At 41.7% G+C, this 15,197-nt stretch overlaps 1 protein-coding gene across 3 annotated transcripts in view; it reads left to right on the top strand.

Moving 5' to 3' along the window:
- The window catches only part of LOC129763224 (glutamate receptor ionotropic, kainate 2), a 420,593-nt gene that overhangs the window by 79,741 nt on the left and 325,655 nt on the right, over window positions 1–15,197 (top strand). For all 3 annotated transcript variants that reach the window (XR_008740836.1, XM_055762105.1, XM_055762106.1), the window contains exons 2-3: window positions 6,161–6,316; window positions 6,379–6,473. Coding sequence is in view for 2 of the 3 variants with exons in the window: in XM_055762105.1 (XP_055618080.1) it covers window positions 6,161–6,316; window positions 6,379–6,473 (251 nt within the window). In the remaining variant the exon portion in view is untranslated. The remainder of the gene's footprint in view (window positions 1–6,160; window positions 6,317–6,378; window positions 6,474–15,197) is intronic.

The raw sequence follows: 15,197 nt of genomic DNA, 5'->3' as shown, positions 1-15,197 counted from the left end.
TTGAAAGATTCCGCCAAATCCAGCATCCACAAGTCAGGCCCGGGGCGGTGTATATTTATTATTCCGAATGATGTACAATTCAGAGAGCTTTCGCGTGAAATAATAATGCTGGAAGATTGAAATTTTGACGGATGATTAGGGACCGGAAAATCGTTCCGATAATAATAAAATATCCTCCCACCCCCCTTTTCCTACCTCTAATAATCTTCTCCGGATGTACGTGTTATCCATATATAAACCATATGAAGGACCACACCGCACTCATAATTAAAATTTATCCTCCGTCAACCAACGTGATCACTTTTGAAACCACATTAAACCAGCGTCCAGGTCTTCTGTCACCCGGATGTGGACCCGGGCGGTGGTGTGATGCACCTCAAAAGACAACCTTTTCGCTTCGCTGGGATAACGAATGAAAAATACATCTATCCACGTAACGAGGAATCGCGTGGTCCGAAAAAAAAAGTATGAATTTTTAATCTTCCGTGCAGGAACAAGTCGGCGACGGGACTCCAACGCTATTTACGGAGTTAATTTTCTTCTGCTCGGCTCTCTGTCCCTTACCTGGGACTTCTCGATGGGAGGGAAAAACAAACTTCTGCAGGGGGTGGGGGCGAATGTTTAATTTTTTCCATTCTCGCGCCCCACGTGGCGCTCTTATCTCTCAGCTCTCATCTCGGAGCTGTCCATATTTCATGTTCTCGTTAGCACGGGAGAAAGTGTGATAATACCCGGGATTAGTGGAATAAGTGAACCGGAATATTGGACTGCTTCAAAGGGATTGGAGGGAGTCATGCTGGCCGGCTTTTTTTTCTGTCTCTTCACATTCTAACTGGAAAGAACCGATTGGATATTTTTTACCAAAATTTAGTGTTATTTAGTGTTAACTTATTCTCTGTGAAATAAATTTCGGGAGGATTTTGTTTGTAACCTTCGCATCTTACCTTCGAATATAAGTGTGTCAGTTTCTTTGCACACCATACTTATTCAACTGAATGATGGTTTTTAAAATTGTACAAAGCGTGTGTCACATCAAATTGCATCACGGAAAAACGCTGTAGAAATTCGTCCAGTAGACCGATCCTTTTGAAAATTTTAGACAGTAAAATAAAAACTATTAAACAACTTTTGGCATTTTCTTTTTGTTCATACTTCGAGCCCAAGCCCGTATGCTCGCGGGTTCTTCCGGAGGGCCTGCTTCATAATTGCCCAATATTTCTCTATTGGGCGAAGCTCCGGCGCGTTGGGCGGGTTCATTTCCTTTGGCACGAAGGTGACCCCGTTGGCTTCGTACCACTCCAACACGTCCTTTGAATAGTGGCACGAAGCGAGATCCGGCCAGAAGATGGTCGGGCCCTCGTGCTGCTTCAATAGTGGTAGTAAGCGCTTCTGTAGGCACTCCTTAAGGTAAACCTGCCCGTTTACCGTGCCGGTCATCACGAAGGGGGCGCTCCGCTTTCCGCAAGAGCAGATCGCTTGCCACACCATGTACTTTTTGGCAAACTTGGATAGTTTCTGCTTGCGAATCTCCTCCGGAACGCTGAATTTGTCCTCTGCGGAGAAGAACAACAGGCCCGGCAGCTGACGAAAGTCCGCTTTGACGTAGGTTCCGTCGTCCATTACCAGGCAATGCGGCTTCGTCAGCATTTCGGTGTACAGCTTCAGGGCTCGCGTCTTCCCCACCATGTTTTGCCTTTCGTCGCGGTTAGGAGCCTTCTGAACCTTGTATGTACGCAGGCCCTCCCGCTGCTTGGTCCGCTGGACGAATGAACTTGACAAATTCAGCTTATTGGCGACATCCCGGACCGAACTTCTCGGATCACGTCTAAACTGCTTAACTACGCGCTTGTGATCATTTTCACTGACGGAGCATCCATTTTTGCCGTTTTTCACCTTCCGGACGATGGTTAGGTTCTCGAAGTATCGTTTTAGTACTCTGCTGACCGTGGATTGGACGATTCCCAGCATCTTACCGATGTCCCGATGTGACAACTCCGGATTCTCGAAATGAGTGCACAGGATTAATTCACGACGCTCTTTTTCGTTCGACGACATTTTTCCAAATTTACGAAAAATTGACAGTGAAGCATGGCCAACGTGATCTAAAGTCTTGTCCAGTTAGAATCCGTACGGAAGAAATCATTTATATCTCGGAGATAGAATGACATACAAAAAAGAGTGATCAACCAAAAGAAAGATATATTCTTGCACTTTTACAAAAAAATGTCCTTAAAATTATTTTTCTTCATTTCTGATGAAACTTCTCACTTTTCTGGTGATTCCTCCCATCAAACGTTGCACAGCGGCAGTGTCGACCTCTGTGGCCAGTTTTTTCCAGAATCTGGTCATCCCTGCAGCGTCCCGAGCCATTTTTCCGGTCTTCTTTAGCTTCCGCTTCATAATCGCCCAATATTTTTCAATTGGGCGGAATTGGGGGCAGTTTGGTGGGTTGAACTCCTTCTCGATAAAATCCACCCCGTTGTCGCGGTACCACTGGAGAACCTCCCGGCTATAGTGGCAACTCGCTAAGTCAGGCCAAAACTTAACGGGACCATTGTGTGCCTTTATGAAAGGCAACACACGCTCCTTCAGGCACTCTTCCTTGTACAATTTCGAATCCATGGTCTTTGTAGTGATGAAAACCGGCGTCTTCGCACCACAGGTGCATATACCCTGCCAGATCATCATCTTCTTGGCAAATTTGTCCATGAACATGAACTTGAATTTGGCGGGGACATCGCCTCGTGCCGTGGAAAGATAAAATTTTTGTCCCGGAAGTTGGCCGAAGTCCATTTTTACATAAGTTTCGTCATCCTGGAGCAGGCATCCATGGTACTTCGTTAGTACCTGATAATACAACTTACGAGCGCGAGTTTTCGTCACTAGACTCTGCTTCATCGTCCTATTTGGTTGCTTGATTGCTTTGTAGGAATGAAGTCCAGCTCGGTGAATGATTCGTCGAACGGTACTACGAGCGGCACCGTATTTCTGAGCGATATCATGTTCGGACAGTCCAGGGTTTGCTCTGACGGTTCTCAACACCTTCCAATTCAGCTGACGATCGTAGGTTCCGCTTCGACGCTTCTTTTGAACCGCCCGGTCCACGCTGTTCCGCTCGCGGAATCGTCTGAGCACATCACATACGGTAGTTTTAGCGATATCCAACTGTTTCGCGATCTTCGCACCCGACCACGTTGGATTGTCAACGTGGGTGTGCAAGATTAATTTTCTTCTTCTGTCTTCCATGTGGAATAACTCCGGACTTACGGCACGAAAAAATTTGAAACTTTTACCACCAGAAGAGGAAACATTTGTAAACAAACCGCTGTAAAAACTTTCTTGCAGCGGCCACTGACTGTGCCGCTGTAAAATGTGCAACGCGTACGGATTCTAACTGGACAAGACTTTATACACTCTTATCTGATTATAAGCGAAAGCGGAAGATATAATTCCTAAAAATTAAATTTCTACAGCGTTTTTTCCGTGATGCAATTTGATGTGACACACCCTTTAGCATGTGGAGGTTCTACGGAACACGAACTATTTTTCTTGTGGTACGACACTCTTCCCCATCTCTAAGGGGGGGGGGGGGGCTGCCATACAAATGAAACAGAAATTTCTGCATATCTCAAGAACTAAGCAAGCAAATAGAACCAAATTTAGCATGTGGAGGTTCTAGGGAACACGAAATGTTTTTTATTGTGGTACGACACTCCTCCCCCCTTTCTAAGGGGGGCTGCTATACAAATGAAACACAAATTTCTGGGTAAAACTCGAGAAGGAATCGTCCGATTTCAGATGTCATCATTTTATTAACGGGTGTTAAATAAAAGATGAGAATTTTTTCAATCACATATAAAATTTTTTTATTTTTTTTTTCATCGATTTCAGTATTTTTTATTAATAACATAATGTATTTTCTTCATATGTGCTCCCGTGGCCGAGTGGTTAGCGTCAAACCTAACATGCCGAGGGTTCGGGTTCGATTCCCGTTCTGGTCGAGGAAATTTTTCGTCAAAGAAATTACCTCCGACTTGCACTGTGGTCACGCATATTCAACTAAGTACTAATGAAAATGACGCAAGTAATACTACGTTGAGACGGCGGAGTTCCTCTAGGAACGTTAGTGCCATATAAGAAGAAGAAGCTTTTCTTCAAAAAAATGTCAGTGAATGTTTGAGTAAGGGCCGTGGTCTGCTGTTCGACGCAACTTTGTCGCGATGCTCTCACAAGAACGTTGTACGGCACTTACGTCCATTTTCCGGATACAATTCCGGATTCTTGTAGTCAGTTGCTTCGTGTTCCTTGACCCTCCAATTCTTTTTACACACTAGGGCACTGAGTGAGCCAAAGAAATCCTCTATTGGGCGGCACTGGGGCAAGTTTGTTGGGTTACGATCTTTTGGCACTAACGGTATCTTTTTCTCCTCAAGATACGCTAGCGTCTTCTTGGCGTAATGGAAAGACGTCTTGTCCGGCCAGAAGACGTACTTCCCATCCGCGTGATGCTCGTTCAGGAACGGCAGCAGGATTTTATCGAGGCACTCTTCTCGATAGATTTGTTAGTTGATTGCCAGACCGCTCGGCTTAAACCAAGGCTTTGAAATGCCCCGGTCGGAAATGGCGATGTACAACATAACATTTTTTTCAAACTTGTGCTTGAACTTGTATTTCACTTCAGGCGGTGTGGATGACTTGTCGCTGCAGGCTGGTTGCGTCCTTGTTGTCAAACAGCTTCTTTAACGATGTCTTCCTCTGCTTCGTCATTATCGTCACCGGACGACCACCAGGATACGATATACCGTACTGACAGGTACATTTTCTTCCTTAAAATGTGCCACCGTGAACTTTTTTCCTTGCTGGAAATGCGTTTCGTAGAACCGTACAATGCATTCGCGGAGCACGTGCTGTTTCGACGCCATCTTTGCTTTGACTAAATTCAAACTAGCAAAACCAAACACGCCTACTGTTTCTAGGGAGCCCAAAGAGCAATTTTCTTGGAGAAAGAAAATTATACGCTCTTTATTTGAGTTACTGGAAGGTATTGAAAACATTCTCATTTTTTATTTAACACCCGTTATATTTTCTGTATCGAACATATACTCCATGTAAGGAAGGAACATGTTATTTGCAAGTGATTGATAATTTCTGATCTAGAATTGGGTCTGAAAACGATTTGATATTATAATGACGAGTTCTGGTAGAAGTACTATGAGATTCATAGTAAAAGGAATTTGTAAAGGGTCAAAATTATTCAATGAACAGTTGAATCCATGGATGTTCGCTTAGTAAGAAAACGTGAATGTTTGAAAGTATCTAAAAAACCATTTTGAGCGAGACGAAGTTTGCAGGGTCAGCTAGTATCTGATAATAACCCACCTGACAGAGTTTGTCTTATCGTCGAATTCCCTCAAAATAATCTATTTTATTTGATTCAAAATCCTTCCCGATCCACTGTAAACATTCTTGAAGCAGCGTTTTTTTCCCTACATAGTCCTTCCCTGTTTTCTTCCGCCCCACAGGTTCACGGTCTGTCGCTAGTTTTTCCGGGAAATTCAAATATAAATCCCAACGTCAATTAGGCAACGAGTCAATGGTGGGCTATTCATCATGAATCGTCGGGACTCCCGACTCGGGAGACGCAAAGGAGAGCAAAAATTCGAAATGAAAGAAGTTTAGCATAAGAATCACAGAAATCCATTAAACGTGGTGAGTGGTGTAACGGGGGGTGGGCAGACGGAGGAATCAGCCCACGGAAGACGGGGCAATTTTATTACTTTCAAATTTCTGACCGGCGGAACGCACCCAAATCGGAATGTTTCCTTCTTTTTTCATCGTACGGCTATTTAACCGCGATTACAAGATCAATGCCAAAATCGGGGCATAAATCGTTTTGTTGAATTTAGAAAGATTGTATTGATTTGCTGTCAATGAAAGCGTGGGTTTGGCACCGGCTCCGCCGGTGGTAATTGCTTTCTTCGAAAGCTTCATTATTCACGAGGCACGTGAACAGTCTTGCGAGTCTGCGAATGGTTATATGGCGCCCAATAGAATATCATCAATCTACTTGTTGAAAACTGATTTGCATAAATTCTATTGGGCATTGGGCAGGGTAATAGATGTTTTCACCTTATTAATATTCTATTTCTTTGTTTCGCAGGCGGGCTCTTCCATCCCGATGATGATCATCAGGAGATCGCGTTCCGGTACGCGGTAGAGAAAATCAACTCCGACCGAACGATCCTGCCTCGGTCCAAGCTGTTGGCCCAGATCGAGCGGATATCGCCCCAGGATAGCTTCCTGGCGTCCAAGCGGGGTAAGTTGGTTGCCTCTACTGTAGTATTTCCATATCCTCAATGAATTTTATCTGGTTTACAGTGTGCCATTTGCTACGCGTCGGAGTGGCAGCTATTTTTGGGCCACAATCGTCACACACCGCAAGCCACGTGCAAAGCATTTGCGATACGATGGAGGTAAGTTTACATATAAAATATATTCGATCCCCCGTACAATACCGAAGCTGTCCAAAATCGTTGGGAAACAGATTTTAGTGCTGTTTGAAAAACTCACTCCGTGAACATATTTTCCATTCGATATCATCATTTAAAACGCAAAGCCCTTGCATTTCTTTATGCTTTCAGCAATGTTTACTCCATCCTTTCAGTACATGTTGGCTTCATTTCTAGTTAGTAAAGTAAAGGGGAAAAAATCCACCACAGCTTAGCCGGGAGAGCCTCCGACAGCTGTGCCCGTTCCGGAGGCATACGAGTTACTTGCCAAAGTCGAATACCTGTTTCTGATATATATTTTTCCGTATTCTCTCCCTCATAAATATGCTACTGCTGCTGCTACTGCTGCTGCTGCTGCTGCTGAACAGTTGTTGCAAATAGAGAGGCCCAACCGTGGGTTGGAAAACTTCAGATTACGCCCTTACAAGCCTCCCGTGCTCCCACTTTGGTGTTGGTGCTTTTCTCAAATGCGTCTCCATCGTAAAATTGGTTTCAGGTTTATAGTTTCACTTTGTGCCCACAGCCGACCGACCGTTCCTCGGTGTTGACGGGAAAGAGTTTGAACCGAGTCGAGAGTCGATTATATGTACGTTTTTCTTTCATATCCCTTTTTGGCACATCTGTCGCCGTGTTTTTGTGGAGCATCCTCGAGAAGCCGCTTCCGAGAGCAAACGAAACCACTTGATAGCAGCGCAGGGCGCGGCGTGCGAGAGCCTTCCGCCTCTGCAGTCTCTGCAGTCAAAAGTTTGGTTCGTTGTATAATAAAAAGTGTCCGTCGACCGGAACGAGACGTTCTCGAGAAGGCGTGGAAAATATGATGACTAAAAAAAGAGAGATTGGAAGGGGGATTTTTCTTCTTTTCCGAAAAAGTATACGAAATAGTTGGGGTTGACGAGGAAAAACATGAAAGGAAAAGCTAACATTAGCTTTGCATATCGGAGCCTGTCATTCGAGGGAGTAAACATGGGCGTAAGCTGCACTGGAGAAAAAGCTGCAGGACATGCATTCAGTTTGGATGAGTGATGGAATATTTTAAATTCTTACCATATGTCAAACAATCAGAATACAACCCGCAAGAGCTGGGCGAGAATAAGTTGGATTATTGATATGCAAAAACGCCCGCACCTAAATCTCGTCTCGGCCTTCCTTTATCTGGGGGAAACACAGATTCCAGACATATATCACTATTTCTCCGAAAGTCCCACCTGCTGCAGCAGCTTGGACCCAGGTGAGGGTGGATAAAACGTTGGGAGGAAGATATTTTTCAAGTGGAAGGCCGGAAAAGAAAATCCTTTCCAAGCGATAAGCAAAAGCAACCAATAGGGCAGGTAATATCACTGAGATTTTTCCTTCGATGAATTTCATCCGAACACATTGCTCTTTTTCGCAATACGTAACATATTCCGAGCAGGTCCCGTTATTCAGCTTGTGGGATATGATTGGTCAACGGGGAGTCGAAAGGGGTAAACGGATATGAGCTCAACGGGTGATAGGGCGCTTTGATCGTCGGGTTCAAATCAAACGGGCTTTGACTTTCCCTAATTCAATTCCGGGTGTGTGAATACTGGCTCGTGGAAATGGGGAAACATGAATTGGGTCAACGATGTCGGGGTGGAAGGCATTGACCGGACGTTTTTTATGATTTTGAATATTTTGTATTTCATTCACGCGTATGCCATAAGCATAAGTGATTCTTGTTCGCATTTTCATGGTTTAGAAAAACCCATCAATAATTTTCTAGCGTTTTTGCTGATTGTATCGCTGAGTGTTTTTTTTCATGAGTTTGTGTAAGTCTTAACTTTCCAGAAATGCAGGTTTACGATTCAGCTTTCTATCTCAAACTTCAACTCTAAATAAACCCATGTATTGTAGCGAGAAGAAGGGTAACGAAAACAAGATTACGATAAAACTTCGTAAATACTTCGTTCGCTTCCTTCGGTATCCGATCATTGTCACGTAAACTTTGCACTGTCTGTCTCCTCGAATCCGTATCTCCGGCTATTTTGAAGCTTACCTTCTCTCCTCCTCATTAGGTACATTCATTTGAAAAGTCAAAAAAGTCAAGGTAATTGATATACAAGGTGCTTTTTGTTATGGTATAGAACCCTACACCCCACCCTTCTATAGATAAACAAATGATTTCTGAAAACTAGGGTCAAAGCCTCGATATATAATAAAGTCTTCCAAATGATTTGGCTCAATTCTTTTTCGCTTTGATCATCTTGTTACATACTCTAGTCTCTCCAATCTGTTTCCGGCTCCTCCACATTCACCGGTTCCTCATTTGAGCTTGATTTCGGCACTGGTACCTGTTTTTTCTCACTTGATCCCGTTCCCAGCTCCTCTGGATCAGATGCATCCGCCGGCAAAACTTTAAATGTGCAGTTTATTAACAGTAGTTAAAATTAAACTCTGTGATACACTTTTCCAGATGAACTTGAGCGGAAGAAAATATCGTACTAAGCTTGTTCTTCTATCTCATTCGCATTACCAAAACTGCATCTTCGATCTCTATGCTGCTGGGTCTTGCTCTTCGCCGGTTATCGACATAGCTCTCATCTTTTTCTCCTTTCACCATAACGTGATCTCTCACTGCCTCATCAGAACCAGTTACAGAAACAGTAGGCAGTTTCGTATAGTTTCCATTTTATGTTTCCAGTCTCCTAGAAGCAGGAACATTCATTATATCCGCCCTCTAGCCATTGAATTTCATGTTTCCAGCCCCCTTGCGATAGAAATATTTATGTTGGCCCTTAGCTGTACACACTTCTCTTATTTTGGCCTCATAACCCCTCAATTTCACGTTTCCAGTCATTTCCAGTAGAAACTTTCATTGTTTTAGCCTCATCATTCTAACGCTTACCGCACTAGAAACTTTTCATTTTTCTAGGCATTAAAGTCTTTCAACACACGCTAACTCCCTAATAATGTGACGTTCACCGTTCATCTAGATTTTAAGCTCAATTTAAAACATTATAATTCAAACTCTCTCCAAAACACTGATTCAAATACAAATTTAGAACTCCAATTATCCGAGAGCTTGTCACTCAATTTCGGGTTTCTACTGTTTATAAATGAGCTGTCACTCAATTTCGGGTCTCTACTTTATATCTAGGTAGTGCGGACTGAATCAAAACGGCTGTCAAAAAAGATCCAATTGAAATGTCAAAAGAGATCCTACGATCACGAGTGTTATTTTTCTTATGATAATCAACACTATAAAAGAGGTATTGTTGTCAGGGGCAAACATAATTCAAATAATAAAATGAACGAACTACATTTTTCCGTCAATTGTTTAATTAACCATTGCATCTCTGAAAGAGCATCTCAGCCTTTCACCGAGCTACGCATTTTTAATGTCCCCTCTCTTTGACATAACGTTTTTCCGAACGAAATAAAATCAAACGAAGTCAGAGTCACGTAAATGTTTACTCCTGCGATTTGAAAATATTCGATAAAAAGTGGAAGGAAGAGATGCCAGATGATTTAAAAAAAAGTCTGTAAAAACATGTGAATGTCTGTTAAAAATGTGGAAAAGTCTGTAAAAGTGTGCCGATCTATAGAAATGTCTTTTAACTTTAATTTTCACATATTCATTAATACTTTGTACATCGTGATGCACGTAAGATTGTATTTTGTATATATATACAGCCATTCCATGCCAAACCAATATAGTGGTTCTCAGATCTTCGTCAAAAGTGGTAATTTTGTTCTTTATCGCAAAACATTCGACTCGTATTTTTTTATTTTTTCATTGGGTGCCCTTTCCATTTTAGGGTGATCCAAAACATCATTTTTTTCCATTTTTTCCCAAAATGACTTTTTTCAAAAATTTATAACTTTCGAACCACTTAACCGATTTAGATGATCGACATATAAAATTGAAGCCAATGAGCTTTAATTGAGAAATATTGAACTTGCAGATAATATGGATCCTATTTTCGTAATTATTGATTGTAGTCGTTTTTTAATGTTTTCATGGCTTTGGACTAGGGGGCGCTATATTTTTTTATATTTTTTCTTGAAAGCTGAGATTTTTTTACATAAAATATCTCGATATCAGAGATGCTTTTTTTTTCGTTTTTGAAATATGAGTTTTCAAAACTAATCGATGGTTCGAAAAACAAATTTTCCCCATTTTTCCCACTACAAAAACATAACTCTTGAACTATTGGACCGACTCATATCATCGACATATCAAATTGAAGCTTACGAGCTATTTTTCTTTGGAAAAATGTTACTTTTGCGAAAAAATTGAATTCTTGTTTTTGTAATTATTGATTAAGTTATTTTTTCATAGTTTTCTCGTTTAAAGATAGGAGCGCTTTATTTTTTTATATTTGTTATGGAAAGCTGAGGATTATTTACCTAACATATCTCGATATCAGAGATGTTATAATTATCGTTTTTAAGTTATAACTTTGTAAATTTAACATGTTTTAAGTCTTCGATCAATATTCATATGTGACTAAACTAGAACTATGCTACTAAAGGGTGTGTCACATCAAATTGCATCACGGAAAAAACGCTGTAGAAATTTAATTTTTAGGAATTATAACTTCAGCTTTCGCTTATAATCAGATAAGAGTGTATAGATCACGTTGGCCATGCTTCACTGTCAATTTTTCGTAAATTTGGAAAAATGTCGTCGAACGAAAAAGAGCGTCGTGAATTAATCCTGCGCACTCATTTCGAGAATCCGGAGTTGTCACATCGGGACATCGGTAAGATGCTGGGAATCGTACAATCCACGGTCAGCAGAGTACAAAAGCGATACTTCGAGAACCTAACCATCGACCGGAAGGTGAAGAACGGCAAAAATGAATGCTCCGTCAGTGAAAAAGATCACAAGTGCGTAGTTAAGCAGTTTAGACGTGATCCGAGAAGTTCGGTCCGGGATGTCGCCAATAAGCTGAATTTGTCAAGTTCATTCGTCCAGCGGACCAAGCAGCGGGAGGGCCTGCGTACATACAAGGTTCAGAAGGCTCCTAACCGCGACGAAAGGCAAAACATGGTGGGGAAGACGCGAACCCGGAAGCTGTACACCGAAATGCTGACGAAGCCGCATTGCCTGGTAACGGACGACGAAACCTACGTCAAAGCGGACTTTCGTCAGCTGCCGAGCCTGTTGTTCTTCTCCGCAGAGGATAAATTCAGCGTTCCGGAGGAGATTCGCAAGCAGAAACTATCCAAGTTCGCCACAAAATTACATGGTGTGGCAAGCGATCTGCTCTTGCGGAAAGCGGAGCGCCCCCTTCGTGATGACCGGCACGGTAAACGGGCAGGTTTACCTTAAGGAGTGCCTACAGAAGCGCTTACTACCACTATTGAAGCAGCACGAGGGCCCGACCATCTTCTGGCCGGATCTCGCTTCGTGCCACTATTCAAAGGACGTGTTGGAGTGGTACGAAGCCAACGGGGTCACCTTCGTGCCAAAGGAAATGAACCCGCCCAACGTGCCGGAGCTTTGCCCAATAGAGAAATATTGGGCGATTATGAAGCAGGCCCTCCGGAAGAACCCAAAAGTTGTCAAATCGGAGGCGGACTTCAAGAGAAAATGGATTTCTGTTCAAAAAAAACTACAATCTGACGTTGTACATAACCTTATGGACGGGGTAAAGAGGAAGGTGCGAGCATACGGGCTTGGGCTCGAAGTATGAATAAAAAGAAAATGCCAAAAGTTGTTTAATAGTTTTTATTTTACTGTCTAAAATTTTCAAAAGGATCGGTCTACTGGGCGAATTTCTACAGCGTTTTTTCCGTGATGCAATTTGATGTGACACACCCTTTAGAATCCTTCCCGCAAGTGTGATATTTTTTCAAATTTTGCTTTATGACTTCAATTTAATACATCGATCATCAAAACCGGTTCAGTAGTTCAAATGTTATGATTTTTTGCAGAAAGTTATTTTTGGACAAAGGGGGAAAAATGATTTTTCGAGCCACCGGATTACTTTGAAACATCATATCTAAAAAAACAAAAGAATAGCATCTCTGATATCGAGATATGTTATCGAGATATGTTGAAGAGATATCGAGATATGTTAAAAAATCCTCAGCTTTCAAAAAAAAAAATATAAAAATATAGCGCCCTCTAGTCCAAAGTAATAAAAAAAATTAAAAACGACTACGATCAATAATTATTAAAATATAATTATTTTTTTCGCAAGTTAAATATTTTTTAATAAAAGGCTAAGTCATTAGTTTCAATTTTATATGTCGATCATCTAAATCGATTCAGTGATTCAAAAGTTTTTAATTTTCATTTGTCATTTTTGGGAAAAAGTGGAAAAAAAAGATTTTTCGGACCACTTAATAACTTATGTGTTGTAAGTGTGTTCAAATGTTTCAACGATCTACACATACATACATACACATATATACGCGTTGTTAATTTTTATAAAAATCAGTATTTCTTCGTTGATATATTGGACATCCACCAAGGCTTGCGGTCTTGTCGTTGATGAAATTTATAAGAAAATACAGTGTATATTTTCCATCCGCCATGCAAGGCTATACAAGTTTTAGATCCCCGCACGGCCATGAACCATGTCTGTGGTAACAATATCGAACAGTAACCCATATTTCGTCATAAGCAGACCCGAAAGCGAATGTAAATTGTTGAGAATAGCTTATCTATTTTTCAATAAATCTCCTTGAATTTCAGCAAAACAATCTTATCTAGAACAAAAAATAATTATCAGAGACAATTTTCGTTCAAGATTTTTCGTTACCTGCAGAGAATTTTTCATTAATTGTGAATAACCGTATCCTCTCTTTCGTCTGCAATGATGTCAGGGCTAAAGTACTTATGTGTATGAGTTCCAAACTTCATACACACCACCCTTATTCCTACATATTAACTTCATGTCTAATTTGTTTGATAGTACGAATTATTAAACACAATTGTATGTTGCATACAACATTCACGGGAACCAATCAGAAAAAAAATAATACATGTACATGTATTATTTAATACATAATACATGTTTTACCATTGCATTCGCTCAAAAAAAATACCTCTTTTATTCGTGAAATTGCTAACTTGTTTGACTATTTCCACTGTTGATGTCTCAGGCGACCAAATTGCTGGACAAATTTACCGTCTAATGGTGTATATTATAACATATATCGTAAGAACGATTCTGCGTAATATGCATTTGCAATTCCTTCGATTTTTCGTTACATTTTTCGTAGAGTGACCCCCCCCCCATATATAGAAATCAAAGATGCAGTCCTACTTCAAAATAATATCCTAGAATTGTGTTTATTTCTTCCATCGCTGTATTATTTTGATGTTCAGTGAAAATTTTATAAATTCAACAAGATTTATTTCATCAGCAAATGTTAAATTCTATAATGTTTGCACATACTAAGTCGTGTATAAACCCGTATCGCCGAATAACCGTATAATCAGTTATAAATAATATCAATCAAAGTTTGCATCGTTGTAACCCGCAACGCCCGACAGGCGAGCGGGTTCGTCGCGACCGGGGATTTTGCGCAGATAAGCGGTCGGCTTAAGCGCCACTCCCGCGAGGGAGACCGACCGCCGTGTTCTTTCCTTGCCCGGCAATGAGACACCCACTGAGGGCGGGTTTGTCCTTTTTCCCTCACAAACCCGGTTAGATACGCGACTTTTACCTGCGCTCTCGGTAGGACCCGCGACACCGTTTGTCCACGGGACGCAATGCAGACACAAGGGAGCCTGGCTCGATTCCAATGACTGCCGCTTATGCTTGAATCTCCTCACGGGACCTACTCAAAATCTTCCTCCCCTCAACTTCGGAGCACGCTTCGGAGCGTAGGAGTGAGAGTGGAAGTGGGAAAAAAAGGAGTCTCCACTCAGACTCGTGACCAACTCAACAACAAAAATATTTGAACGGATTTGTCGTCGGTGCTTAGGCCACCGCGTGCCGGTAAATACACAACCGTTTCTTACAACCGAACATCTAATATCACCAAATCATATTTATTCATACACAACGCCTACATCAATAATTCAACATCAATTCAATTCATTCACTACACTACTCAATCAAGGAAAACATAAAATGAACATAGGAAAATATATTTACATAACGACAATGAATTCCTCCCGACTAAACACTAAAAATTCTACATCCCAAGTCTCGAACCCATAACCTGGAGGTTGTGAAGACGGCGCGTTTATCAATTACTCTATTCGCTCATGTGTGTACGGCATTGCTCAAATCACGCTAAACTATCGGATGGAGTGAGCTCTCCATTGCATGCAATTGTGTGTGTGGCTTTTATTGTAGTGTGGCTTTCTGGGTTAGTAGCTATATATAGCGTTTCTTTCAAACTCACTTATCCTACATGCGCATGTTCAAATATGGATAAGGAAAGGGTACTCACTACCATGGTTTTACGTGATCGATGCGGCGGCGGCTTCTGCTCCAATATGAGTGGGCGTATGATGTTGTTTCCGGTGCGCCTTGCCGCGGCTGCGAAGGTTTTGGTGCGAAGGTTTCCACTCAGGGTGCGAGAACGATGAGCCTTGATTGGATGATCGGCCTGTTTCAACGTTGCTCCGTGGGGTCAGAAGCGGCACTTCCTAAGACGTTCACAGACAATCACACACAGAAAGCCATTCAAAATTACACCACATTATACAAAACCACAATGTCGTTCTTACCTCCAAAATGTATTGAGCCGATGCGTGGG

Source organism: Toxorhynchites rutilus, chromosome 1, assembly GCF_029784135.1.
Source record: "Toxorhynchites rutilus septentrionalis strain SRP chromosome 1, ASM2978413v1, whole genome shotgun sequence".
Lineage (NCBI taxonomy): Eukaryota > Metazoa > Arthropoda > Insecta > Diptera > Culicidae > Toxorhynchites > Toxorhynchites rutilus.
Note: the sequence above shows the minus strand (reverse complement) of the source record. Positions and strands in the feature narration are given on the sequence as shown.